Source organism: Bombina bombina, chromosome 3 (genome assembly GCF_027579735.1).
Source record: "Bombina bombina isolate aBomBom1 chromosome 3, aBomBom1.pri, whole genome shotgun sequence".
Taxonomy (NCBI): Eukaryota; Metazoa; Chordata; class Amphibia; order Anura; family Bombinatoridae; genus Bombina; species Bombina bombina.
In genome coordinates, this window is record NC_069501.1 from 450,899,533 (window position 1) to 450,927,077 (window position 27,545).

Genomic DNA, 27,545 nt, shown 5'->3' on the forward strand with positions numbered 1-27,545 from the left:
TGGTGACAATTGTGAGGTGGGGAAGGGAAGAGAGCTGTTTGAGAGGGGTCAGGGAGGGATCAGGAGGTGGGATGTGTCAGGTGGGAGGCTGATCTCTACACTAAAGCTAAAATTAACCCTACAAGCTACCTAATTAACCCCTTCACTGATAGGCATAATACAAGTGTGGTGTGCAGCAGCATTTAACAGCCTTCTAATTACCAAAAAGTAATGTTAAAGCCATATATGTCTGCTATTTCTGAACAAAGGGGATCCCAGAGAAGCATTTACAACCATTTGTGCCATAATTGCACAAGCTGTTTGTAAATAATTTCAGTGAGAAACCTAAAGTTAGTGAAAAAGTAAAAGTTTTTTTTTATTTGATCGCATTTGGCGGTGAAATGGTGGCATGAAATATAACAAAATGAGCCTAAATCAGTACTTTGGGTTGTCTACTACACTACACTGCAGCTAAAATTAATCATACAAGCTCCCTACAAGCTACCTAATCAACCCCTTCACTGCTGGGCATAAGTGTGGTGCACAGCGGCATTTTGAGGCCTTCTAATTACCAAAAAGTAATGCCAAAGATATAAATGTCTGCTATTTCTGAACAAAGGGGATATCAGAGAAGCATTTACAACCATTTGTGCCATAATTGCACAAGCTTTTTGTAAATAATTTCAGTGAGAAATCTAAAGTTTGTGAAAAAGTTTGTGAAAAAGCTAACAATTTTTTTTATTTGATCACATTTGGCGGTAAAACGGTGGCATGAAATATACCAAAATGGGCTTAGATCAATACTTTGAGTTGTCTACTAAAAAAAATATATATATGAAGGGTTATTCAGGGATTCCTGACAGATATCGGTGTTACAATGTAACTATCGCTAATTTTGAATAAAAATGGTTTGGAAATAGCAAAGTGCTACTTGTACTTATTGCCCTATAACTTGCAAAAAAAGCAAAGAACATGTAAACATTGGGTATTTCTAAACTCAGGACAAAATTTAGAAACTATTTAGCATGGGAGTTTTTTGGTGATTGTAGATGCGTAAGAGATTTTGGGGGCAAAGTTAGAGAATGATGAAAATAATGGTATTTTTATAAAGTCCATTTAATGGCGAGAAAAACGGTATATAATATGTGTGGGTACAGTAAATGAGTAAGAGGAAAATTACAGCTAAACACAAACACCGCAAAAATGTAAAAATAGCCCTGCTCCCTAACGGTAAGAAATTTGAAAAATGGTCTGGTCACTAAGGGGTTAAAGAACCAGTCTACTCCAACATTGTTATTGTTTAAAAATATAGATAACGCCTTTACTACCCATTCCACAGCTTTGCGCAACTAACATTGTTATATTAAAATAGCATCCTTGAAAAAGATGAAGGGTTTCAGCGAAACATATGTCGGATATTTTTATGGACATTTTTGTATACTAATGCAGGGATGCTAAGGCACACCGCTACCATTGTTGCCTGTGATCACTTACCGTTGTAGAGTTTGTGACTGAGCTGCAAGCGGCATCTTTACCGATCCCACGCCCTGTTACACATTCTGTTTTTATGTCCTTTTGTATTTTAAGAAATTGTTTTAATTTACCCTGAATTTCCAGAGTATCTTTGGGAGCCGAGGGGCTTTATGCCTACCAGTCTGAATATCTGAGATGGACTTTAGCTCTCCAAAGTGTGAGTACTTGTCCACCTGTGATTATATATTGAACTATATACAGACTTCTCTATTGTATGTTTTCTCTCTTCTTTGGAAGGTCCTTGGATTTAACTACCATCAAGTGCTGACATCTTCTGTTAGCCAGTATTTGCTCCTGAATGGACTATAACTCTGAATGTATTACCATGTTCTTTCATGTTAGGGTGATTAACAGTTATATTAATATACTTTATAACCTTTAAACCTCTATATTTCCGCCTGCTTCTAAGCCACTACATGCCGCCTCTTAGCTCAATACATTTTTATAACTTTTCACAGCTAGACAATGCCAGTTCATGTATGCCATATTGATAACATTGTGCTCACTTCTGTGGAGTTATTCATGAGTCAGCACTAATAAGATAAAATGCAATTGGACTTGGGTGTGCCTAGCAGCGTAGGCAGTCCGCCATGAGCCGATCCCGGCCTTGAAAGCACATGATCACATGAACAATCACGTGATTTCATTTTTCCAATGAGTGCTTACATGACTGATGCCCGCACAAAGGGGTTAAGACACCAGAAGGATTTTGGACTTTAGTTTTCCTGTATTTATTTGTTTTTATATCTGTAAAGTGGCAACTTTAATATATATTTATACAATTGTTTACATGGATTTGGATACTGGTTTGTTTCCACAATCTAATACATTGGAAATAAAGTGAGGAGGTTTTCAACATTCAGCACCTGTAAAGTTTTTTTTTATGTGATTTTCCTACTGGATCTTATGTAGAATTATTTAAAGGGACACTGTACCCAAATTTTTTCTTTCATGATTCAGATAGAGCATGACATTTTAAGCAACTTTCTAATTTACTCCTATTATCAAATTTTCTTCATTCTCTTGGTATCTTTATTTTAAATGCAAGAATGTAAGTTTAGATGCCTGCCCATTTTTGGTGAACAACCTGGGTTGTCCTTGCTGATTGGTGGATAAATTCATCCACCAATAAAAAAGTGCTGTCCAGAGTTCAGAACCCCAAAAAAGCTTAAATGCCTTCTTTTTCAAATAAAGATAGCAAGAAAACAAAGAAAATTTGATAATAGGAGTAAATTAGAAAGTTGCTTAAAATTGCATGCTCTATCTGAATCACAAAAGAAAAAATGTGGGTTCAGTGTCCCTTTAATAAAAAAGAAATTCAGGTCTTTAGCTGTATAGTTCTTCTATATTTTGTAATATTGTTTATTGGGAATCCGTGATTAGTAGAATTAATTGTGACCTGTTTTCCATGCAATGGTTAAGAGCTAGTGTATAATAATCATTAAAGGGACATAATAATGAAAAAAATGGCAAGTTCTAATGTATTAGAGAATACAATTTTAACACTGTAGACACCCAACTCTCAGCGGTAGGAGCAGCAGTAGGCACATGGCAAATGCGTGACCAGTAGTTTCCACTTGTAGGGATGGGCAAATGTGTTTATATTCAAATTCGAATGATAGAATGAATGTTATTGTAGAAATTTGATTTACAAAACCGAATGTTGATACAAAGGAATATTCTTAAAAATTCTATTATCGAATGTTATTTACAGTTTTTGAATGTCACATTCGAATTTGAATGCTACATTCAAATTCAAATGTGACATTTGAATATTACATTTATAAAACACAGTTGTAGACTAGAAATACTATTTGTAATTCGAATGCTACATTCGAATTTGAATGTGACATTTGAATTTGAATGCTACATTCAAATTCAAATGTGACATTCGAATATTACATTTATAAAACACAGTTGTAGACTAGAAATACTATTTCTAATTCGAATGCTACATTCGAATTTGAATGTGACATTTGAATTTGAGTATTACATTTATAAAACACAGTTGTAGACTAGAAATACTATTTCGAATTTGAATGCTACATTTATAAAACACAGTTGTAGACTAGAAATACTATATCGAATTCAAATATATTTATAAAACACAGTTGTAGACTAGAAATACTATTTTGAATTTAAATGTTACATTACGAAATTGAATGGGATATAAAATACATAGCTAAACAAATATTTTCAAAGGTTATTGAAAAATTGGAAAAACGAAAATTCGAAAATAGAATATTAAAATGTTATATAAACTTTCAAAATTTGATTTGAACGAACAAATGTATCAAAATTTGTTTTAAATTTTGAATTTTTAGAAACATTCGCCCATCCCTACCCACAATTATTATTTTATCTATGTGTTTAAACCCTTTGTGAGCGATAGTTAGGGCATTGCTAGAGTTAAAACTACATGTTTTAACAAATTAGAGCATGTACATTTTTTCATAATTATGGCTCTTTAAGTAAAACATCTAAACCAGCTATTTTTTCAGCATTTTCAATAAAAATTAGGTTATATAGCTTGCTTTTTGACCACTCTCGGGAGCATGGCTCATGCAAAATTCCTACTCAAAAGCAAGAGGTGTTCAATGCCCCTTTAATGAGAACAAAATAGACATATCCTATTCACAAGATCTGCTACAATGAATGATAAAAGAAGGTACACACTTACTATTGATAAAGGCATCTCTGTAGTAACGTTGGTACTCTCTTCCAATTCCCTGTCTGTAGTAGTGATCATGGCGGTATGTGATATACTGGTCACAGCTGCTGAACTGATCGTTAAATCAGTTGAAGTCTGAGTTGCAGTCGTTGCATTTGCTTGGCTGGATGATTCTGTTTCCTCAGGTTTATCAGAGACAGTTGAACTAGTATTAGTGCTAGTACTGACATACGTTTGTTGCATACTCTCTGTGGTGCTTCTATTACTTGTTTCAGAGCCTAAAATAAAGATTAAAAAACAAATAAATGTGCATTTGTTAGCACTGTAAGGTTTTTAAGTGTTAACAGTGTTTTTTCTTGTGCACTGCTGCTTAATTAAAGGAACCATAAAATGTTTAACTTACAAAAATTCCCATTATAAGTACATATATTAAGTACATATATTACATATATTAATTAATACATTATATTAAAACCCCTTAAAGGGACATAAGACCTAAAAAAATTATTTCATGATTCATATAAAGAATACAAATTTTTAAAAAGTTTCCAATTTACATCTGTTATCAAATTTGCTTTGTACTCTTGTTATTCTTTGTTGAAGAGATGCACGTCTGGAGAACTACATGACAGGAAATGGTGCTGCCATCTAGTGTGCTTGCTGATGTATATTACGGTTGCCATATAGCAGTGGAGGCTCCTCCATTTTTGCACTGTCGCACGTGAATCCCCAGGGGCAAGAGGGGCAAAGAGGGAAAAAAAAAATTGAGCAAAAAAAAATGAGAAAAAAAAGAGCAAAAATATATATATATATAATTTTCTTTTTTATTATCATTATAATTGTGTAATAAATAATCATTTCATCATTACTAGTCCATCTCTGCTCAAGTGTGTATGCATAATGTAGGTAAAGTTACCAGGCAGGCTCTCAGACAGGCTGTATATATATATCATGTATTTAACTCAAACAGGAGGGGAGCTAGGACCAGGCGGACGCCGGACGACTTAGCAGAGTGCTGCACCGACGTCACCACCAGGCAGACCCACACAGCGTCAGTCAGTCTCCTCCTCCTGATTTCTCCCGACCAGCCCAGCCCCAGGCACTGCGGCTGCTGTCTCTTGTGCGCCGCGTGCTGTCACGCCCACGCCGGTCACCTGACCTCCTATCCTAAACCTGTTCGCACGTGCGATACAGAGAGCCCCTATCCTGCACAGTGATCTCTAGCATCACTGTGCAGGCGTAGCTCCTCCCAGCCCGGCATCTGTAATAGAGCCTTAACCGCACAGGCTGAAGTGTGCGATTCACTTCAGCCTTTGCTCTGCCTCCTCCCACAGTCTGCCTGAGCTCGCCTCTGATACGCTGCTGCGTACACGTGACGGCCCCCACAAGGCTCCTCCCCCTCAATCGCATTGAGGAGATAGCCGTTGAGCGGATAGGAGCCTTGTTTAAGAGCTCTGTGTTGTACAACTTACCTGTCTTCTTTCCTGTAAAACGAAATAACGAATAACATACTACTAACTATAACTAAGAGAATTCTACTACAGTGGTTACTGCTGCCTGACTGAGTCTGTGTCTATTGACTCACAGAGACTGAGTTAGTTAGATCATTAGATAGGGAAGGAAGGCCAGGGTCAGGGACAGGGTAGGGAGGTCCGAGGAATCTTGCCTTAAAAAAAATATTTTGCTGCAGGCCTGCAGCTTATTAGTTTGTGTGAGAAAAAAAAAGTTAATTTTTATTTTTACTTAAAAAAACAGATACAGTCTCTCAGACAGTCAGATTAGAGTACTTAGGTAGGGAGTTCTTTAGTGGAGTAATTTGGGAATAATAAAATAATATTTTTTAGCAGATTTTATCAGATTGCAATTAGAAGTTTTGCAAAAAAAGTTAATTTTTTTTTTTTAAAAAAGCAGTTAACTGCTGTGCTGCTGATACTAGTTGTGACCGTTGACGGCTGTCACGGTTTCTTATTCTTACCATTAATACATTTAAGTATTTTAGCAGATTAATTAATTAGCAGATTGCAATTAGAAGTTTTGCAAAAAAAAGGTAAAAGTTTTTATTTTTAAAAAAAAAAGCATTTAACTGCTGTGCTGTTGCTGACTGATACTACTTGTTTACCGTTGACGGCTGCTTACCATTAATACATTTAAGTATTTTAGCAGATTAATTAATTATCAGATTGCAATTAGAAGTTTTGCAAAAAAAGGTAAAAGTTTAAAAAACAAACAAACAGTTAACTGCTGTGCTGCTGCTGATACTAGTTGTTGACCGTTGACGGCTGTCACGGTTGCCTACCATTAATACATTTAAGTATTTTAGCAGATTAATTAATTAGCAGATTGCAATTAGAAGTTTTGCAAAAAAAGGTAAAAGTTTTTGTTTTTAAAAAAAAAAGAAGTTAACTGCTGTGCTGTTGCTGATACTACTTGTTGACCATTGACGGCTGTCACGGTTGCTTACCATTAATACATTTAAGAATTTTAGCAGTTTAATTAATTAATTAGCAGATTGCAATTAGAAGTTTTGCAAAAAAAGGTAAAAGTTTTTATTTTTTATTTTTTAAAACAGTTAACTTCTGTGCTGCTGCTGATACTAGTTGTTGACCGTTGACAGCTGTCACTGTACGGTTGCTTACCATTAATACATTTAAGTATTTTAGCAGATTAATTAATGAGCACATTGCAATTATAAGCTTTGCAAAAAAAGGTAAAAATTTTTTTTAAATAAAAGCAGTTAACTGCTGTGCAGCTGAGCTACCTACCTACAAGTTATATGTTAGATAACAACCGCAAAACTATAAAACTATTAACTTGTATATTTTCTAACAGCTGCAGAGCTACCTACCTACAAGTTATATATTAGATAACAACAGCCAAACTATTAAACTATTACTTCAAGTTAAGTTGTATATTTTCTAACAGCTGCAGAGCTACCTACCTGCTACCACAAGTTATATATTAGATAACAACCGCCAAACTATTAAACTATTACTTCTAGTTGAGTTGTATATTTTCTAACAGCTGCAGAGCTACCTACCTACAAGTTATATATTAGATAACACCCGCCAAACTATTAAACTATTACTTCAAGTTGAGTTGCATATTTTCTAACAGCTGCAGAGCTACCTACCTACAAGTTAATTATTATATAAGAGCAAAGGACTGTTCTTTGTGTGTAAACTAACAGTTAAGATGGCACTTAGTAAAATTATTGTGTCTGAGCTAAAGCAATTACATTTTTCAACGTTGCCCATTGAACGAAAAATTGAAATTAAAATGCTCAGGCCAACACCTATGCTTAACCTTACCCAGGTGACAAAATGTAAAACTAGAGATTACAAAAGAGAATTCAAACCCGAGGTATATGATAAATATCCATGGATTTGTGGTTGTGAATTACCTAACAGGCTCTTTTGTTTTTATTGTCTCCTGTTTGCAAAACAAAGTGGGGATTCAAGCTGGGTGAGTTATGGTGTCGCCGATTTATCACATTTAAGTCAAAAAACAAATAAACATAATTACTCCCAATCACATTTAAACTCCACATTAGAGTTTAATTTGCTAGGAAGGGTTGATATTCGGCAACAACTTGACAGTGCATATCGTTTGAATATTAAAAAACATAATAAGCAAGTAACAAAAAATCGCTATGTTCTTTCCAAAATAATTAATTGTATTTTATTTTGCGGCGCATTTGAGCTTGCACTTCGAGGACATGACGAACGCGATGATTCATTAAATCCAGGCATTTTCAGAGGTCTTATAAACTTCTCAGCAGAGCTTGATGCATCTCTAAAAGAACATCTCGCTAGTGCCACTGTTTTTAAAGGAACGTCAAAAGAAAACAGAATTTATGTTTACCTGATAAATTACTTTCTCCAACGGTGTGTCCGGTCCACGGCGTCATCCTTACTTGTGGGATATTCTCTTCCCCAACAGGAAATGGCAAAGAGCCCAGCAAAGCTGGTCACATGATCCCTCCTAGGCTCCGCCTACCCCAGTCATTCAACCGACGTTAAGGAGGAATATTTGCATAGGAGAAACCATATGTTACCGTGGTGACTGTAGTTAAAGAAAATAAATTATCAGACCTGATTAAAAAAACCAGGGCGGGCCGTGGACCGGACACACCGTTGGAGAAAGTAATTTATCAGGTAAACATAAATTCTGTTTTCTCCAACATAGGTGTGTCCGGTCCACGGCGTCATCCTTACTTGTGGGAACCAATACCAAAGCTTTAGGACACGGATGAAGGGAGGGAGCAAATCAGGTCACCTAAATGGAAGGCACCACGGCTTGCAAAACCTTTCTCCCAAAAATAGCCTCAGAAGAAGCAAAAGTATCAAATTTGTAAAATTTAGAAAAAGTGTGCAGTGAAGACCAAGTCGCTGCCTTACATATCTGATCAACAGAAGCCTCGTTCTTGAAGGCCCATGTGGAAGCCACAGCCCTAGTGGAGTGAGCTGTGATTCTTTCAGGAGGCTGCCGTCCGGCAGTCTCATAAGCCAATCGGATAATGCTTTTAATCCAGAAGGAGAGAGAGGTAGAAGTTGCTTTTTGACCTCTCCGTTTACCAGAATAAACAACAAACAAAGAAAAGTTTGTCTGAAATCCTTAGTAGCTGCTAAGTAAAATTTGAGAGCACGAACTACATCCAAGTTGTGCAACAAACGTTCCTTCTTTGAAACTGGATTAGGACACAAAGAAGGCACAACTATCTCCTGGTTAATGTTTTTGTTAGAAACAACCTTTGGAAGAAAACCAGGTTTAGTACGCAAAACCACCTTATCTGCATGGAACACCAGATAAGGAGAAGAACACTGCAGAGCAGATAATTCTGAAACTCTTCTAGCAGAAGAAATTGCAACCAAAAACAAAACTTTCCAAGATAATAACTTAATATCAACGGAATGTAAGGGTTCAAACGGAACCCCCTGAAGAACTGAAAGAACTAGGTTGAGACACCAAGGAGGAGTCAAAATTTTGTAAACAGGCTTGATTCTAACCAGAGCCTGAACAAAGGCTAGAACATCTGGCACAGCTGCCAGCTTTTTGTGAAGTAACACAGACAAGGCAGAAATCTGTCCCATCAAGGAACTTGCAGATAATCCTTTTTCCAATCCTTCTCGAAGGAAGGATAGACTCTTAGGAATCTTAACCTTGTCCCAAGGGAATCCTGCAGATTCACACCAACAGATATACCAAATTATGTGGTAATTTTTCTGGTTACAGGCTTTCAGGCCTGAACAAGAGTATTAATAACAGAATCTGAGAACCCTCGCTTTGATAAGATCAAGCGTTCAATCTCCAAGCAGTCAGCTGGAGTGGGTCGAACGGACCTAGAACAAGAAGGTCTCTCAAAGGTAGCTTCCATGGTGGAGCCGATGACATATTCACCAGATCTGCATACCAAGTCCTGCGTGGCCACGCAGGAGCTATCAAAATCACCGACGCCCTCTCCTGATTGATCCTGGCTACCAGCCTGGGGATGAGAGGAAACGGCGGGAACACATAAGCTAGTTTGAAGGTCCAAGGTGCTACTAGTGCATCCACTAGAGCCGCCTTGGGATCCCTGGATCTGTACCCGTAGTAAGGAACTCTGAAGTTCTGACGAGAGGCCATCAGATCCATGTCTGGAATGCCCCACGGTTGAGTGACTTGGGCAAAGATTTCCGGATGGAGTTCCCACTCCCCCGGATGCAATGTCTGACGACTCAGAAAATCCGCTTCCCAATTTTCCACTCCTGGGATGTGGATAGCAGACAGGTGGCAGGAGTGAGACTCCGCCCATAGAATGATTTTGGTCACTTCTTCCATCGCTAGGGAACTCCTTGTTCCCCCCTGATGGTTGATGTATGAACTTGGCCCTCGCTAGCTGAGGCCAAGCTTTGAGAGCACTGAATATCGCTCTCAGTTCCAGAATATTTATCGGTAGAAGAGATTCTACCCGAGACCAAAGACCCTGAGCTTTCAGGGATCCCCAGACCGCGCCCCAGCCCATCAGACTGGCGTCGGTCGTGACAATGACCCACTCTGGTCTGCGGAAGGTCATCCCTTGTGACAGGTTGTCCAGGGACAGCCACCAACGGAATGAGTCTCTGGTCCTCTGATTTACTTGTATCTTCGGAGACAAGTCTGAATAGTCCCCATTCCACTGACTGAGCATGAACAGTTGTAATGGTCTTAGATGAATGCGCACAAAAGGAACTATGTCCATTGCCGCTACCATCAAACCTATCACTTCCATGCACTGCGCTATGGAAGGAAGAGGAACGGAATGAAGTATCCGACAAGAGTCTAGAAGTTTTGTTTTTCTGGCTTCTGTCAGAAAAATCCTCATTTCAAAGGAGTCTATTATAGTTCCCAAGAAGGGAACCCTCGTTGACGGAGATAGAGAACTCTTTTCCACGTTCACTTTCCATCCGTGAGATCTGAGAAAGGCCAGGACAATGTCCGTGTGAGCCTTTACTTGAGGAAGGGACGACGCTCGAATCAGAATGTCGTCCAAGTAAGGTACTACAGCAATGCCCCTTGGTCTTAGCACCGCCAGAAGGGACCCTAGTACCTATGAGAAAATCCTAGGAGCAGTGGCTAATCCGAAAGAAAACGCCACGAACTGGAAATGCTTGTCCAGGAATGCAAACCTTAGGAACCGATGATGTTCCTTGTGGATAGGAATATGTAGATACGCATCCTTGAAATCCACCTTGGTCATGAATTGACCTTCCTGGATGGAAGGAAGAAGTGTTCGAATGGTTTCCATCTTGAACGATGGAACCTTGAGAACTTGTTCAAGATCTAGAGATCTAAGATTGGTCTGAACGTTCCCTCTTTTTTGGGAACTATGAACAGATTGGAGTAGAACCCCATCCCTTGTTCTCCTAATGGAACAGGATGAATCACTCCCATTTTTAGCAGGTCTTCTACCCAATGTAAGAATGCCTGTCTTCTTATGTGGTCTGAAGACAACTGAGACCTGTGGAACCTCCCCCTTGGAGGAAGCCCCTTGAACTCCAGAGAATAACCTTGGGAGACTATTTCTAGCGCCCAAGGATCCAGAACATCTCTTGCCCAAGCCTGAGCGAAGAGAGAGAGTCTGCCCCCCACCAGATCCGGTCCCGGATCGGGGGCCCGCATTTCATGCTGTCTTGGTAGCAGTGGCAGGTTTCCTGGCCTGCTTTCCTTTGTTCCAGCCTTGCATAGGTCTCCAGGCTGGATTGGCTTGAGAAGTATTACCTTCCTGCTTAGAGGACGTAGCCCCTGGGGCTGATCCGTTTCTGCGAAAGGGACGAAACTTAGGTTTATTTTTGGTCTTGAAAAGACCTATCCTGAGGAAGGGCGTGGCCCTTGCCCCCAGTGATATCAGAGATAATCTCTTTCAAGTCAGGGCCAAAGAGTGTTTTCCCCTTGAAAGGAATGTCAAGCAATTTGTTCTTGGAAGACGCATCCGCTGCCCAAGATTTTAACCAAAGCGCTCTGCGCCACAATAGCAAACCCAGAATTTTTTCGCCGCTAACCTAGCCAATTGCAAGGTGGCGTCTAGGGTGAAAGAATTAGCCAATTTAAGAGCACGAATTCTGTCCATAATCTCCTCATAAGAAGAAGAATTACTAATAATCGCCTTTCCTAGCTCATCAAACTAGAAACACGCGGCTGCAGTGACAGGGACAATGCATGCAATTGGTTGTAGAAGGGAACCTTGCTGAACAAACATCTTTAGCAGACCTTCTAATTTTTTATCCATAGGATCTTGGAAAGCACAACTATCTTCTATGGGTATAGTGGCGCGCTTGTGTAGAGTAGAAACCGCCCCCTCGACCTTGGGGACTGTCTGCCATCAGTCCTTTCTGGGGTCGACTATAGGAAAACAATTTTAAAAATATGGGGGGAGGTACTAAAGGTATGCCGGGCCTGTCCCATTCTTTACTAACAATGTACGCCACCCGCTTGGATATAGGAAAAGCTTCGGGGGGCCCCGGGGCCTCTAAGAACTTTTCCATTTTACATAGTGGTTCTGGAATGACCAGATAATCACAATCATCCAAATTGGATAACACCTCCTTAAGCAGAGCGCGGAGATGTTCCAACTTAAATTTAAAAGTAATCACATCAGGTTCAGCTTGTTGAGAAATGTTTCCTGAATCTGAAATTTCTCCCTCAGACAAAACCTCCCTGGCCCCCTCAGACTGGTGTAGGGGCCCTTCAGAAACCATATCATCAGCGTTCTCATGCTCTACAGAATTTTCTAAAACAGAGCAGTCGCGCTTTCGCTGATAAGTGGGCATATTGGCTAAAATGTTTTTGATAGAATTATCCATTACAGCCGATAAATGTTGCATAGAAAGGAGTATTGGCGCACTAGATGTACTAGGGGCCTCCTGTATGGGCAAGACTGGTGTAGACGAAGGAGGGGATGATGCAGTACCATGCTTACTCCCCTCACTTGAGGAATCATCTTGGGCATCATTTTTACTAAATTTTTTTTTTTTATGACATAAAATACATATAGTTAAATGAGAAGGAACCTTGGTTTCCCCACAGTCAGAACACAATCTATCTGGTAGTTCAGACATGTTAACAGGCATAAACTTGATAACAAAGCACAAAAAACGTTTTAAAATAAAACCGTTACTGTCACTTTAAATTTTAAACTAAACACACTTTATTACTGCAATTGCGAAAGAGTATGAAGGAATTGTTCAAAATTCACCAAAATTTCACCACAGTGTCTTAAAGCCTTAAAAGTATTGCACACCAAATTTGGAAGCTTTAACCCTTAAAATAACGGAACCGGAGCCGTTTTTATATTTAACCCCTTTACAGTCCTTGGAATCTGCTTTGCTGAGACCCAACCAAGCCCAAAGGGGAATACGATACTAAATGATGCCTTCAGAAAGACTTTTCTATGTATCAGAGCTCCACACACATGCAGCTGCATGCCATGCTGTCCTCAAAAACAAGTGCGCCATACCGGCGCGAAAATGAGGCTCTGACTATGATTAGGGAAAGCCCCTAAAGAATAAGGTGTCTAAAACAGTGCCTGCCGATATAATCATATCAAAATACCCAGAATAAATGATTCCTCAAGGCTAAATATGTGTTAATAATGAATCGATTTAGCCCAGAAAAAGTCTACAGTCTTAATAAGCCCTTGTGAAGCCCTTATTTACTATCTTAATAAACATGGCTTACCGGATCCCATAGGGAAAATGACAGCTTCCAGCATTACATCGTCTTGTTAGAATGTGTCATACCTCAAGCAGTAAGAGACTGCACACTGTTCCCCCAACTGAAGTTAATTGCTCTCAACAGTCCTGTGTGGAACAGCCATGGATTTTAGTTACGGTGCTAAAATCATTTTCCTCATACAAACAGAAATCTTCATCTCTTTTCTGTTTCTGAGTAAATAGTACATACCAGCACTATTTTAAAATAACAAACTCTTGATTGAATAATAAAAACTACAGTTAAACACTAAAAAACTCTAAGCCATCTCCGTGGAGATGTTGCCTGTACAACGGCAAAGAGAATGACTAGGGTAGGCGGAGCCTAGGAGGGATCATGTGACCAGCTTTGCTGGGCTCTTTGCCATTTCCTGTTGGGGAAGAGAATATCCCACAAGTAAGGATGACGCCGTGGACCGGACACACCTATGTTGGAGAAATTCAAAACGATATATTAGATTGTATGCTTACTGTTTGCCAGAACCAAATAAAGAAGGAAATCTCAAATGCAAGTTTTGTAGCAGTGATAGCAGATGAAACTACTGATGTTTCATCTGCCTTCCAATTGGTTGTTGTTTTTAGATACATTATAGGTAACGGACAACCGGTTGAGAGATTCTGGGAATTCACTAATCCAGCTGGACATGATGCAGAATCTTTAGCTACGTGTATTCAAGCTACTTTGGAAAGTTATAGACAACCCAGAGAAACTGATATCGCAGAGTTATGACGGTGCAAGCGTGATGAGTGGTCAGCATGCAGGTGTTCAGGCTATAATTAAACGTACCTACAAGAATGCACATTTTGTGCATTGCTACGCACATCAGCTCAATTTAATTGTCAGCCAAGCAAGCAGTCAAAATCAACAAGTTTGAGTATTTTTTTCAAATCTAAGTGACATTACTAACTTTTTTAGTAACTCACCACAAAGGATAGCTATTCTAGATGCAACTGTTAGAAGAAGGATACCTCATGGTTCAGCCACCAGGTGGAATTTCAAGAGTCAAACCGTCAATACAGTTTATGAAAACAGGGAACAGTTAATTGAATGCATGGAAAAAATAAAGTCAACATTGAAAAAAGAAATAGCTATAAATCAAGCAGGGGCTATTCGGCGTATATGCTACAAAACTCGGTATTCGTGTTTTGGCTTACAGTTTTTCACAATATTATGCCACATGTAGATGTGTTATACAACCAACTTCAAAAAACACAAACAGATGCGGCACTTATTAGAAAACATATTAACACTTTCCAGCAGACAATGGAAAACGAAAGGAATAGAATGGACACAGTGACCATGACGATATCAGAAGCAGAGGAAACATCTAGGAAAAGGAAGAGAGAAAATATTCACATTGCTCAGACTGTGGCAGCTAAAGAGATATGCGATGTTATCACAAATCAATTAAAAGATAGATTTTCTTTTATAACTCACTACTCGGCTGTTTCTCTCCTCCAAGCTGAAAAATATGCGGATTACGAGAAAATTTTTCTAAATCAGCTTCTTGACCAAACATCAGCTGTTTATCACAAATTACAGAAAGATCGCCTGAAAACTGAACTAGGAGTAATTTACAGAAGACCAGATTTCAGAAATATGAATGGTGCCATTAGTCTTCTACCGTTTGTAATAGAAAATAACTTGGACAGTACTTTCTCGGAGACCTACAAACTGTTGCAAATTATTTCAACTATTCCTGTGACAACTGCTGAGGCTGAGAGATGTTTTTCAACTTTAAAACGAGTTAAGACATTTCTAAGGAGCACCATGACTGAGGAAAGACTGACCGCTCTAGCCATGCTGACAATTGAAAAACAATTGATAAATGACATTCCTAAATTCAACGAAAATGTTATTGATTTATTTGTCTCAAAAAAAGACAGGCGGATTGACTTGATTTACAAAACTTGTACTTGAGTTATAAACATTGTTTTAATGTTTACCTTTGAAGTAAATTATTAAGCACTAGTGTAATAGAAATAATCTTGTTTTGTACTAGAAAGTAAAATGTTGGTGTATTTATCTTCATGTTGCCAAGGCCTTTGGCTGCATTGCCTAATATCGAACACTGGGGGCTGGGGCAACAGTAATTGAAATGTGGTTGTATTTCTCTATAAAGTGGAAGGTTCTTTAAATCCAGGAATATATATGTTTTCATAAATGTACATTCAATATTCTTATTATTTTGCAGCTTTAATTAATCATTTGGTTAATATATATATATATATATATATATATATATATATATATATATATATATATATATATATATATGTTATTATATAATTTAACTGAGCACCATCATGTATATTTTAAGACTAGACATGGGCAGGTAGTGTAGGCTCCTCCATTTGGGCACTGTCGCACGTGAACATGGCTGTACTGAAGAGTATGCATTCATAGATTTAAGATGTCTGTGTCCACTGTGAGGAACACAGTGAGCAATGCATGGTGAGGATATGGAAGACCACAGGCACAGTTCTTGTTAAGGCCAGAAGTGGTAGGGCAAGTAAAATATCAGAGAGGGCCAGAGGCAAAGGCAAAGGATGGTGAGAACGGTCAAAAACAGCCCACAGACCACCTCCAAAGACCTGTACTACTGGGAATATTGTTGAGGGTCTCATGGATTCCACTCAATATCAGCAGATACTTGAGAATAATGTTGAGGAATCAGTTACAAACTACAGTTGAAGTTACCCCAGACCGGGGCTGGATATTTCAAGAAGACGATGATCAAAAACACTGCTGGTTCAAATGGGTGGGGCCATTTAAGGGGCGTGACTTTTGTAAAGGGGTGTGGCTTTTAAAAATGGGTGTGGCTTGTTAAAGGGGCGTGGATTTTAAAAAGGGGCGTGTGTTTTTCAAAGGGGCGTGACTTTCTAATAGGGGCAGGGTCTTGTGCACCCCCATCCTAAAAATTCACCAGCCGCCACTGCCATATAGTACGGCAGACACGTGTATACTCCTGAACTTACTTTTGTGTTTTTTAACAAAAGATAACAGGAAAGTGAAGAAAAATTTGATAATAGAAATAAATTGGAAAGTTGTTTAAAATTGTATGATCTGAATCATGAAAGAAAAATTGTGGGTTTTGTGTCCCTTTAAGTGTTGAGGACAACACATAGTCATCATCTGCATAATGCCTAGAGTGAGGATGGGGACTACGTGTCGTCCTTCTGAGAGTTACTATGGAGATTGCATTCTTGTCAACCTTTTGTAGAAATGCTTTGTATGGGTAAGTCGTCATTTAAAGTGAATGTAAATTTTCATGCTAAAGTGCCCGGTTTTTAAAAAATTTGATTAAAAACAGGGGCACTTTAATTCATCAAAATTTACATTTCACTCGTGAAAAAAAACTTACCTTTTAAACTTGACAGCCGCTCCAGATTTCCCTGTTCGTCGCAAAGCCATTTCTGACGTCAGAAATTATGGATCGGTCATCCTCCAATCGCAGCTTCCCCCCCGGGGGAATCAGTGTCTGATTCGAAGCCGTGATAGGAGGAAGCCGGATTCCTCATTTTAGACCCAGGAAGAGGTTTTGCGACGGGCGGAGGAAGCTGGAGCTGCTGTCAAGTTTAAAAGGTAAGAATTTTTTCACAACACGAGTGAAATGTAAATTTTGATGAATTAAAGTGCCCCTGTTTTTAATCGAATTTTTAAAAACCGGGCACATTATCATCAAAATTTACATTCACTTTAAGTCTATTTTTTTCAGTTCTAATAATCTTATCACAAACATAGTAAAGCACGTTAACAGTAATCGTTCTTGAAAGAGAAGGAGAAAAATGTCAACTAATTTTCGAGTGGCTTTTTACATGAATCAGAATAAGGGTTAAAGGTTATAAGCTTGTAAGAAGTACATTAAAGATTAAATATTCATCACTTGTTAGGAGCCGAAAATGGTCACTAAGCTCCACCCACCTATTGTTTGTATAAGTTTCTCAAATCATGGTCGACTCTTAAATAAGTTTTACTACTCACACATGCTGAAATTGTGCACGTGCAATTTGAAATAGCTAACTGAAAAATATTAATAGTGCACTGCTAAACTGTCATACAAGAAAACAGCTAACTGAACAGAAAGAAAGCTGTGGGCGGAGCTTGGCAGCCATTTTCTGCTGCTAACAAATGGTGATTATTTAAAAGTTTCATGTACTTCTTACAAGCTTATAGATCTTGCTTGTCTGGTATCTAACAATAAGTAATAAAGAATAAGTATTGGATCTAGACTGTCCCTTTAAAGGAATATTCAAGTCTAAAAATAAAATGTTTCTGATGCAGAATTTTATTTTTAAACAAAGCAGTTAAATACTATACTTAGACAAAGCTTTGCTTCTGTGGGGCTTCAGATGAGGATACGGCTGGTAAACCAGTCAGTAGCAAGCATGAATGTAACTTTATCCAATTATGATAAATCTACTGACTCATAAGAGATTTTAGCTTATGGCTATATGGTATCGGACTACTGTAGACAGATGTTTAGGAGAATTATTCAATGGCCTATGCAAGAGAACCACCCAGTGTGAATATTTCACTTCATTCCAATCATTCTAGCATATCCTCTATGTGTCTCTATTTTCGTAAAAAGAACAAGTTATAAAATATTTTATGGTGAGAATACAACCTCTCTTACTATCTATTTTCCTTCATACATCCTTAAATTTAGAATTGATGCATACCTTATTGTTTTGGAGAACGTCACTAGAAAGAAACATTTTTTTCTTTGATTTTTAAAGCTGATATGAACCATAAACCCAACAAGTCTGCCCAAAATTTCCTAATAGTTTAAACGTATCTAGTCTGTAGGATAGCCTTTTGCTTGTCTCAGGCATTCTAGAAGTCCCCCACAGTGTTTGTCATTACCACCTCAAATGGAAGTTTATTCCAAGGGGCCGATTTACCAACAGTCGGACAGACATGATCCGCTGTAGCGGATTATGTCCGCCCGACATAGCTGAACTACTTGTGCAATGCTGTCCCCTGTAGATTCGCGGCCAATTGGCGGGTGTCAATCAACTGGATTGTATTCGATCAAGCTGATTGCTGTCTGCCCGCCTCAGCGGTGACGGACAAGTTAAGGAGCAGCAGTCTTAAGACCGCTGCTTCTTAACTCCTGTTTCCGGCATGCCTGAAGGCTCGCACACAAACAGAGGCATTAGGGGCCGTACGGGGAATGATAAATCGACCCCCATTAATCAATCACCCTTTCTGTAAAAAAAAGCTTTTGCAATTAACTTCTGAACCTTCTACCATTCAGCTTGTGATCATGACCTCTTGTTTTGGAATTTTTCTTTTTTATGAAAAACTCGTATCCTCCGCTTAAATAAGCACCCATTATCATAAGCCCTCTTTCCCTTCCCTCCTCTAAACTAAACATATTTATTGAGCTTTTCCTGAATTTGTTTTTTAGACCATGTACCATTTTGGTAGCTCTCCTTTAACCCCTTAATGACAACTGACGTACCAGGTACGTCATGCATTAACAAGTAGTTAATGACAATGGACGTACCTGGTACGTCAGTTGTGGAAGAGAGTGCTGGAAGCGATCGCAATCGCTTCCAGCAGCTCTCAGGGTATTGCAGTGATGCCTCCATATGGAGGCATCCTGCAATACCTTTTTAGAAGACTTTTTAGAAGACTCTGATGTGGCCCTCTCTGCACCGGTAGCGATGGTGCCAGTTCATTGGTGGGTGGGAGCGTAACAGGGAGGCGGGTGGGCGGCCCATCGCTACCCGGCATCCGGTTCCTAGAAGTGCAATGTGCACGCCGGGTGCCGGGAGCGTGCGGGGGCGCGCGTGCATGTGCGCGCGCGCATTACCTGGCACTGACACTGACACCAATGAGGAGGGAAAAGGGGGGGGGGGGAAAGATGTTTTAATAAAATAATATAAAAGGATCTGGGAAGGGGAGGGGGATAGGGGTATTGTGGGGGGCTGCTACACTACAGAAAACATAAAAAAAAACAAAAGAACAAAAAACACTTTTGTTTTTGGGGCAAATTGGGTACTGGCAGACAGCTGCTAGTACCCAAGATGGCCGCAATTAGATAGGGGAGAGGGTTAGAGAGCTGGGGGGGGGGATCATGGAGGTTGGGGCTAAGGCAGGAGTCCATCACAGCTAAAATATTTTATTTTTTTTTATAAAAAAAAAAAACAACTCCTTTTATTTAGTACTGGCAGACTTTCTGCCAGTACTTAAGATGGCGGGGACATTTGTGGGGTGGGGGAGGGAAGAGAGCGTTTTGGGAGGGATCAGGGGGTGGGATGTGTCAGGTGGGAGGCTGATCTCTACCCTAAAGCTAAAATTAACCCTGCAAGCTCCCTACAACCTACCTAATTAACCCCTTCACTGCTGGGCATAATTTACGTGTGGTGCGCAGCAGCATTTAGCGGCCTTCTAATTACCGAAAATCAATACCAAAGCCATATAAGTCTGCTATTTCTGAACAAAGGGGATCCCAAAGAAGCTTTTACAACAATTTGTGCCATAATAGCACAAGCTGTTTGTAAATAATTTCAGTGAGAAACCTAAAATTGTGAAAAATGTAAAGTTTTTTTTTTATTTGCTCGCATTTGGCGGTGAAATGGTGGCATAAAATATACCAAAATGTGCCTAGATCAATACTTTGGGTTGTCTTCTAACAAAAAATATATACATGTCAAGGGATATTCAGGTATTCCTGACAGATATCAGGGTTCCAATGTAACTAGCGCTAATTTTGAAAAAAAGTGGTTTGGAAATAGCGAAGTGCTACTTGTATTTATGGCCCTATAACTTGCAAAAAAAGCAAAAAACATGTAAACATTGGGTATTTCTAAACAAAATTTAGAAACTATTTAGCATGGGTGTTTTTTGGTGATTGTAGATGTGTAACAGATTTTGGGGATCAAAGTTAGAAAAAGTGTGTTTTTTTCCATTTTTTCCTCATATTTTATTATTTTTTTTGTAGTAAATTATAAGACATGATGAAAATAATGGTATCTTTAGAAAGTCCATTTAATGGCGAGAGAAACAGTATATAATATGTGTGGGTTCAGTAAATGAGTAAGAGGAAAATTACAGCTAAACACAAACACCGCAAAAATGTAAAAATAGCCATTGTCATTAAGGGTAAGAAAATTGAAAAATGGTCCGGTCATTAAGGGGTTAAACAGATTCCAGTTTGTTTATATCCTTCTGGAGATATGGCCTCCAGAACTGCACACAATAGTCTAGATAAGGCCTTAATAGTGATCTGTATTAAGAACCTTACTATATACATAATCACAAGTTGACAATATAAAACTCAAAGGAAATAATCTTGCCACCCTCTAAAACACGGATGTCCAAAGCTTATCCTAGAATGCTGGTGACTTGTGTGAGCAGAGCTGCTGATTTTAACTATGTGTTTAACTCCTTTACAGGGGTAAACACATAGGCACAGGCAAGCATTTTCTTTTCGCAGATTTATGTCCATTTAACAGAGATTATTTTAATGTCTCTTTAAACTACTTAATACTTTCAACTGACAGCTTTATAAATCTAAAACATTTTAACGATTGGAGATTTTAAGCATTATTTATGTATATTTGTAATAGATGTATGTGAATCGTATATTACCATCATACCTGCCATTTATTAAAGAGACATAAAACCCAGCATTTTTATTGTATGATTCAAATAGAGAATACAATTTAAAACAATATTTCAATTTGCTTATTATCTAATTAGCTTCATTCCTTAGATATCCTTTTTTGAAGAAATATAGACTAGCTGATAAACCATACCATATAAAGAGCGGTAAGTTGCTTTTTTTTGCAATTGTTTAGACAACTGAAGAACTTCTTAGGGCAGATAGACAGATGCATTATCTTACTGAAAGGTTTTTAGGAATTGACAAATCTCAGGAACCAGAAATTGACAATTTCTAAATATTTCCCTCTAGCTCCTAGTTTTTTTTATTATTAACATTAATATTATGAATATTAATATAATTGATTATTAATAGCTGGCAAATTGAGGACTATTTTAAATGAGCTCCCATAAATATCAAGCAAACACTGTGCAGCATGTATAATAAGGATTCAGCAAGGAGAGGGGTCAGGATGCGCTCCAGCCTCTGAGGGGAGTGAACAATTCTAGAAACTAATGATAATTTATAAATCTGTGTGACTGTAGAAACTTATCGTACAGCATGTGTTCCCACTCTTGACTAAGCAGTCATTTTACCCATTGACTGCCAGTAACATACAAATCATTAATTGTACATATTTTGGCTGCCAGTAACACTTGTAAACAGAATTGATTTGACTCAGTTGACTGCCCCTCATTTCTTTCTGCTTCATATTTGTAATGAGTTTATTCATAGGAGGCTTTTACATTTCGCTAACACTCAGAAACTTTAAAAAAACATTTAAGTGTCCAGTATTTTTGTAAAGATTTTACTGGACTGCCCAGTTGAATACTGGACTCGTGGGAACCCTAAGTATTAGATGCGTCTGATCAGTGGCTATAAAACTGTATTCTAGTTGAGGAAAAGAAAAATAGAAACAAAACCTTTGTTGAGATGACTGTAGATTTGTAAAGACATTATTCAGACAGAACATACCACTATTAACAACTTTCCAATTTAATTCTATTATCACATTTGCTTTGCTCTCTTGGTATCATTTGTTGAAGAATACATCTAGGAGTAACAATGCACTCCTGGGATCTAGCTGAACACATCTGGTAAGCCATTCGAAGAGGCATATTTGTGCAGCAACTAATCAGCAGCTGCTTGCTCCCAGGAGTGCATTGCTGCTCCAGAGCCTACCTAGGTATTCTTTTCAACAAAGGATAGCAAGAGATCAAAGCAAATTAGATAAGAGAAGTAAACTGGAAAGTTGATTAAGATTGCATGATCTAGCTGAATCATGTTTAATTTTGAATTTACTATCCCTTTAAGGAAGTAGCAGACTGTCTAAATTATAAGTTCTGTTCTGTATTTGCAAGAAACTATAGAGATACAATATTGTTTTTAAATAATTATATTACCGTTCCTGCATCATGATATAGAAAGGGGTGCAGAGAGGTAGTGACCTACGGCAGATGCATGTCCTTGTTGGGCCCTTTTAAACAGCCCATATCTGAGTACCTGCACCACGGAGACCTGCAAACCCCTTTTTTTTTTTCAAATGAGCGGTCAATTTTCTTTCTAAGTTGCAGGTGATCGCTATGAAAATGGAAATCACATGGAAGACAAACCACCAGGTAGTTTTGGATAATTGAAAAGGGATCTTACAGAGGCTGCAAAGGTCTTCCTCATTTAAATTAGAGACACAATGGTAACCTTAGTTAAAAGGAGAGGGGACCTATCTCTCCTCTGCTTTACTTTTTGGGGATGAGGGTGGGTATGAGACCTCTTTTTGTAAAGCGGGGAATCCTCTTTTGAATGATGGGTCATCTCCCACTCTTAGTAACATAATTACATCTTGCCTCACTAGACGACAATAGGGTATTTTTCAGAACCCCTATACACCTGCATAAAAGAGAAAAGGATAAGAGACATTCTAGAAAAGAAGGAGCCCCTTCTTTCCAATGAGGGGTCTTATACCAAGTCATTGGTAGGTGATTGCCTTAAAATGATCATCTGCCTAATGTATTTCTTGGATGGAGTATAGTGGCTCTACAAGAGCTCCTAGCTATCATATAAAAACAGCTTATGTTACACAGACAAAGAAACACCCCACATATGAAAGAGATAATCATTCTAAGGGGCTCCTGATTACTAGGTGACTTTTAGCTCTAAAAGAGATCATAGCACATGATATAATGAACAAATCTTATACAATACAAATGCATATGAGCCACCTTATTTGAAAGGGACCATCATCCCTGTTCAAATGAGTAGTCAAGTGTCCATTCAGCTACCATGTGATCGTCATGACAAATACGTCATGACTAATCCTATTTTGGGAAACTGTCAGTTAAAAAGAAGTACTTGTCATTTCCTTTGCTGCAAAAATATATCATATGACCCATATTTGAAAGATAGATATCCTACAATTCAGATTTCATAACCTAAATGCTTTCAAATGATCGCTATAATAATAACGCTAGCTGCAATATGTTGAATTGTTGATATCAGAACTCATAGATTCTTGTTTCACTGAACAAATACACATTTGCAGGTAATGATATCCAAATAAATTAACTTTCTTCAATGCGGTATTTTTTTATTTCCATCACTTTTAAATGATATTAATGTATATGACAAAATTCTTCCCAAAAAATCTGCTGGTGAATATTTTCAAATAGAGAAAATGAACACTAGTTTAGGTTAACAAAAATCTAGGGCTAGATTAATCTCCGCTTAGTTTTGATATTTCCATGCACACTACTGAGCATGAGATTACAGGTTCGGAGCACAAACATCGCTCCCTCGCGATCACCTCCTCGCGCTCTACAGCGCGTAAATCATGGATGGTTTTTCCTCCCCATAGACTTGAATGGAGTCTTGTTTTCATGCCGACAGCATCCTAGCCTCAGCTTGTGGTACCCGATTGCAACAACACAACAATATATATATATATATATGTGTATGTGTTTCTATGAGTATATATGTATGATTATACATATATACACATATAAATACATATATATATATATATATATATATATATATATATATATAAATAAGTGAGTTATGTGTTAATAAAGTTGTTTCAATGGATTCATATGTAAAAGCACTTTCAGCTCATTTTTTTCCCTATCATCTGGCATCTCCTAACGTTGACCCCTTGTAACTTTCCTGCACAAATTTATTATTAAATCATTTTTATTAGACAGTGTTAATATGAGTGGTACTGTACTGTTGTACATTGTATTTTATGTGTTTTGTAAAACTTTTTTGGTTTGCGCTATGGTTAATAACTGCTTTTCAGAAGCAGTGTTAATCAAAGCGCAAATTGCGTTGGCTCTATCACAGTTATTTGCCACTTGTAATATGAGTAGCATTATGAGTGCACTCGTAAAGGCGCATTTTTGCCCCAACGCGAGAGCAGGTAGCGTTATGCTCCAACTGTTATCGAGCCCCTAGTGTTTTAATAGTTTGAATTTCCAGGAATTAAAAACACTTTAAAATGGATGACATAATTTGATAATTATCTGTATGTTAACTGTTGCAGAAAAGCCCTTTTCAATGTCATCACGATCAACCATTATCATTATTAATTGGCAGCACTTTTTTCATTATCTTTTTGGTGAAAAAAGGTGCCAGTGCTGTTTAGCTTATCACAATTTAAATTCATAATAAATACTACATTTACCAGGCTATTTTCCCTTATCAAATTCCACAGTATAAACCCAAGACAAATCTTTTCAAATTATTGTAGAGTACCTTAAAAAGTCTGAATGTAACTTATTTTGCACATAGAAAAAAAATACTGAAATGACCCACCGCCATATTGGTGACATTAGCAATCAACATCTCTAAACAGAAACAGCTGCTACCCGCTCTATTAATTCAAGTTAAAAGTTGATACTAAGCACCTTTACACTAATAATAGTAACCCCAACAAACACACATGTCCACTATACTGATAATGTCCTCATTCAAATCCCTAAGAGAGACATATACACAGATTCCTATGGTTTTTGAGTGCAACAAGTTAAATGCACACAAGATCTATTAGCAGCATTGCACATTAAGGAATCAAGCAACATACAGGCCCATTGATTTAAACGCTAAACGCATGAAATCACCATTTTATTTGTCTTTTATCTTGCACAGTTAGTTTTTGGATAGCAAAATTAGGAAATTAACAGTGTAGATAACAATTGTTGTTTTTGGGAGGTAAAGCTCTTAAGCTTCAGGGGTATTAACAGCCGAAGCAGGTTATGATTGTGATCAATGAAAAAAAACACACTGAGAATAGCAGCCAAGGTTCAGAAACGGTTCTCTACTGCTAACAAGCAAAAGATTGTGATCAACCATAGGGTTGGAAGGGACAAATACTGTAAGGCAATGTAAGAATGTATGGATTATGCATAAGACTATCCCGAGGATGAATTAAAGGGACATAAAAAAGCTGTGCACAACTACAAAACAATTGTAACTTACCACCTATTGCATTTCATCCTGTTTCTGTAGCTCTTTACAAATCATTTCTACTGTTTTAATAGCTTAAAGGTGCTAAATACTGAAGCCCCGCCTTTTTGTACTGGGGCCTCCATCTTAAAGCTCAGGTATTCTCAGAGATTGTGACAAAAGCTGTGCACACTCATAGATCAGTGATATTGTCCACTTTTTTCACAGCTTTATAATGTGCTTCAGGTTAGTGTGCACTGTACATCATGTGAGCTTTAAAGTTTTTTTACACAGTTTTATAGTTACACCAAATATATTAAAAAAAAGCACTCAGCATTATTATAGAGCAATACAGCCACTGCAAAAATGTAAAGCTCCTGCTTTGTATCATGCACACTAACCTGAAGCTCTTTATACAGCTGTAAAAAAATTGCCCATATTACTGATCTGTGAGTGTGCACAGCTTCTGTCACAGGTTTTGAGAATACCTGAGCTCCAAGGTGGCGTTGCCCAGTACAAAGAGGCGGAGCTTCAGTATCCAGCACCTTTTAGCTATTAAAACATAGTGACATAGTGAGTAGCAACCATTCTAGGGTAGTTCTGCCCTGCAGTTTAATGTCCCTTTAAGCATACATTTCATTAAGAAATGTCATTCTCTGGTTTTTATCTGAGATTAGAAATGTTGTTCTACATTTTACCTGGTGACATTTTTTTTTACTTTCTTATTGTTTAAGTATTTACATAACATACTTGATTTTTTTTTTTTTTTGTGGTAGGTCAAGGGTTAAGAAGACAATTTAGTATTAAAGGGACAGTAAAAACCTTGTAATTACAATATATTTCTGTTGTGCTGCTATAGAATAGCATATCAGCCAAACCTGAACATTTTAAAAACAAATTAACATCCTTTTTACTGCATTTATTTTGCAATAGCCAAACTCCACACACATGGGGGCACAGATAATTTTTTTAGAAGCATATGGGGCGAGAAATGTATTATACACACAAATAATAATTATCCTAAAGAGGGCTGTTCTCCAATCTAGAGGGTTCTTTTGAGTTGTGGACTTCTGCTCGCTCACCAAAGTACACATTTTTAGTTATTTTTCCTGGGGCCACAAACACTTTGGCCCTCATTCTTAGTCCAGGGACCACAAAAACTATTGCAGAGGACCATATGTGACCCACAGGCTTCCAGTTGGTCGTTCCTGAATTACAAAATCAAAAGCCAATGTATTTGAGAATTAATATAAATCCACAGCGAGCTGCAGCTAATAAACTAAACACTTACTCTTAGCAGGTGTTATTGATCCAGCTGTGGTGGGATGAACTGTTGACATTGTGGATGGCTGTGATGTTATTGAAGTAACAATTGTTGCACTTTTTGTGGTTGTTTCTTTGATATTTTCAGTTGCGGTAATGGGACTTTTGTTGTCCACAGGAGTTATAGTTGTGTTTGTATCAACATCAACAGCTGATGTACCTAAAAAAAATAATGCTCAGAATCAGTTTAATGCATAAACCAGTATCATTGCATCAACATTTAATAGCCCTGTCTATTTGAAAAAAATAGCTTGCACTGTTTTGCTTATTCGATAACCACAGAAATAGATCAAATTGAATTGTTAAATTCAGTTACATCTTCTTTTCATTGAAATATATCTTAGAAAATATTCTGTATTTAACCAGGAGCCAAGGAGATACAGTATATCTACTGAAATCTTTATTCTGACTCCTCATTCCCCCCCCCCCCAAAGGTTATTAAAGTGGTTGAGTCAGGGAGATCTGAAGGTGTAGTTCTTACCACCCAGTGCTGGGACATGTCAATTGGGGGAGGGGTTGGTGTAGAATGGGCAGAGGGTGGGGAGAGAACAAATAATTGGGGAGAGGGTAGATTGGGGGCATTGCTAGATGTCTTCTGTAAAACAGAACTTTTGGGGAGCTGAAGGAGGGACATTGGGCAGAAATCCCAATCTGCCAATCCTGCAAAATGTGGGAAAGTTATGAGCTCTATTCCTTAGGGCCGATTCTCTAAAGCTTGCCTCTTTGGTCTTGTGAGATTATCTAAAAATTCCTGTCAGTACT

At 38.1% G+C, this 27,545-nt stretch overlaps 1 protein-coding gene across 1 annotated transcript in view; it reads right to left on the minus strand.

The window, feature by feature from the left end:
• Nucleotides 1-27,545, minus strand: part of CD34 (CD34 molecule) — a 136,276-nt gene that overhangs the window by 46,970 nt on the left and 61,761 nt on the right. Inside the window, exons 2-3 of the mRNA XM_053706685.1 lie at nt 26,752-26,943; nt 4,193-4,461 (exon numbers count right to left, since the gene is read on the minus strand). Coding sequence (XP_053562660.1) covers nt 4,193-4,461; nt 26,752-26,943 — 461 coding nt within the window. The remainder of the gene's footprint in view (nt 1-4,192; nt 4,462-26,751; nt 26,944-27,545) is intronic.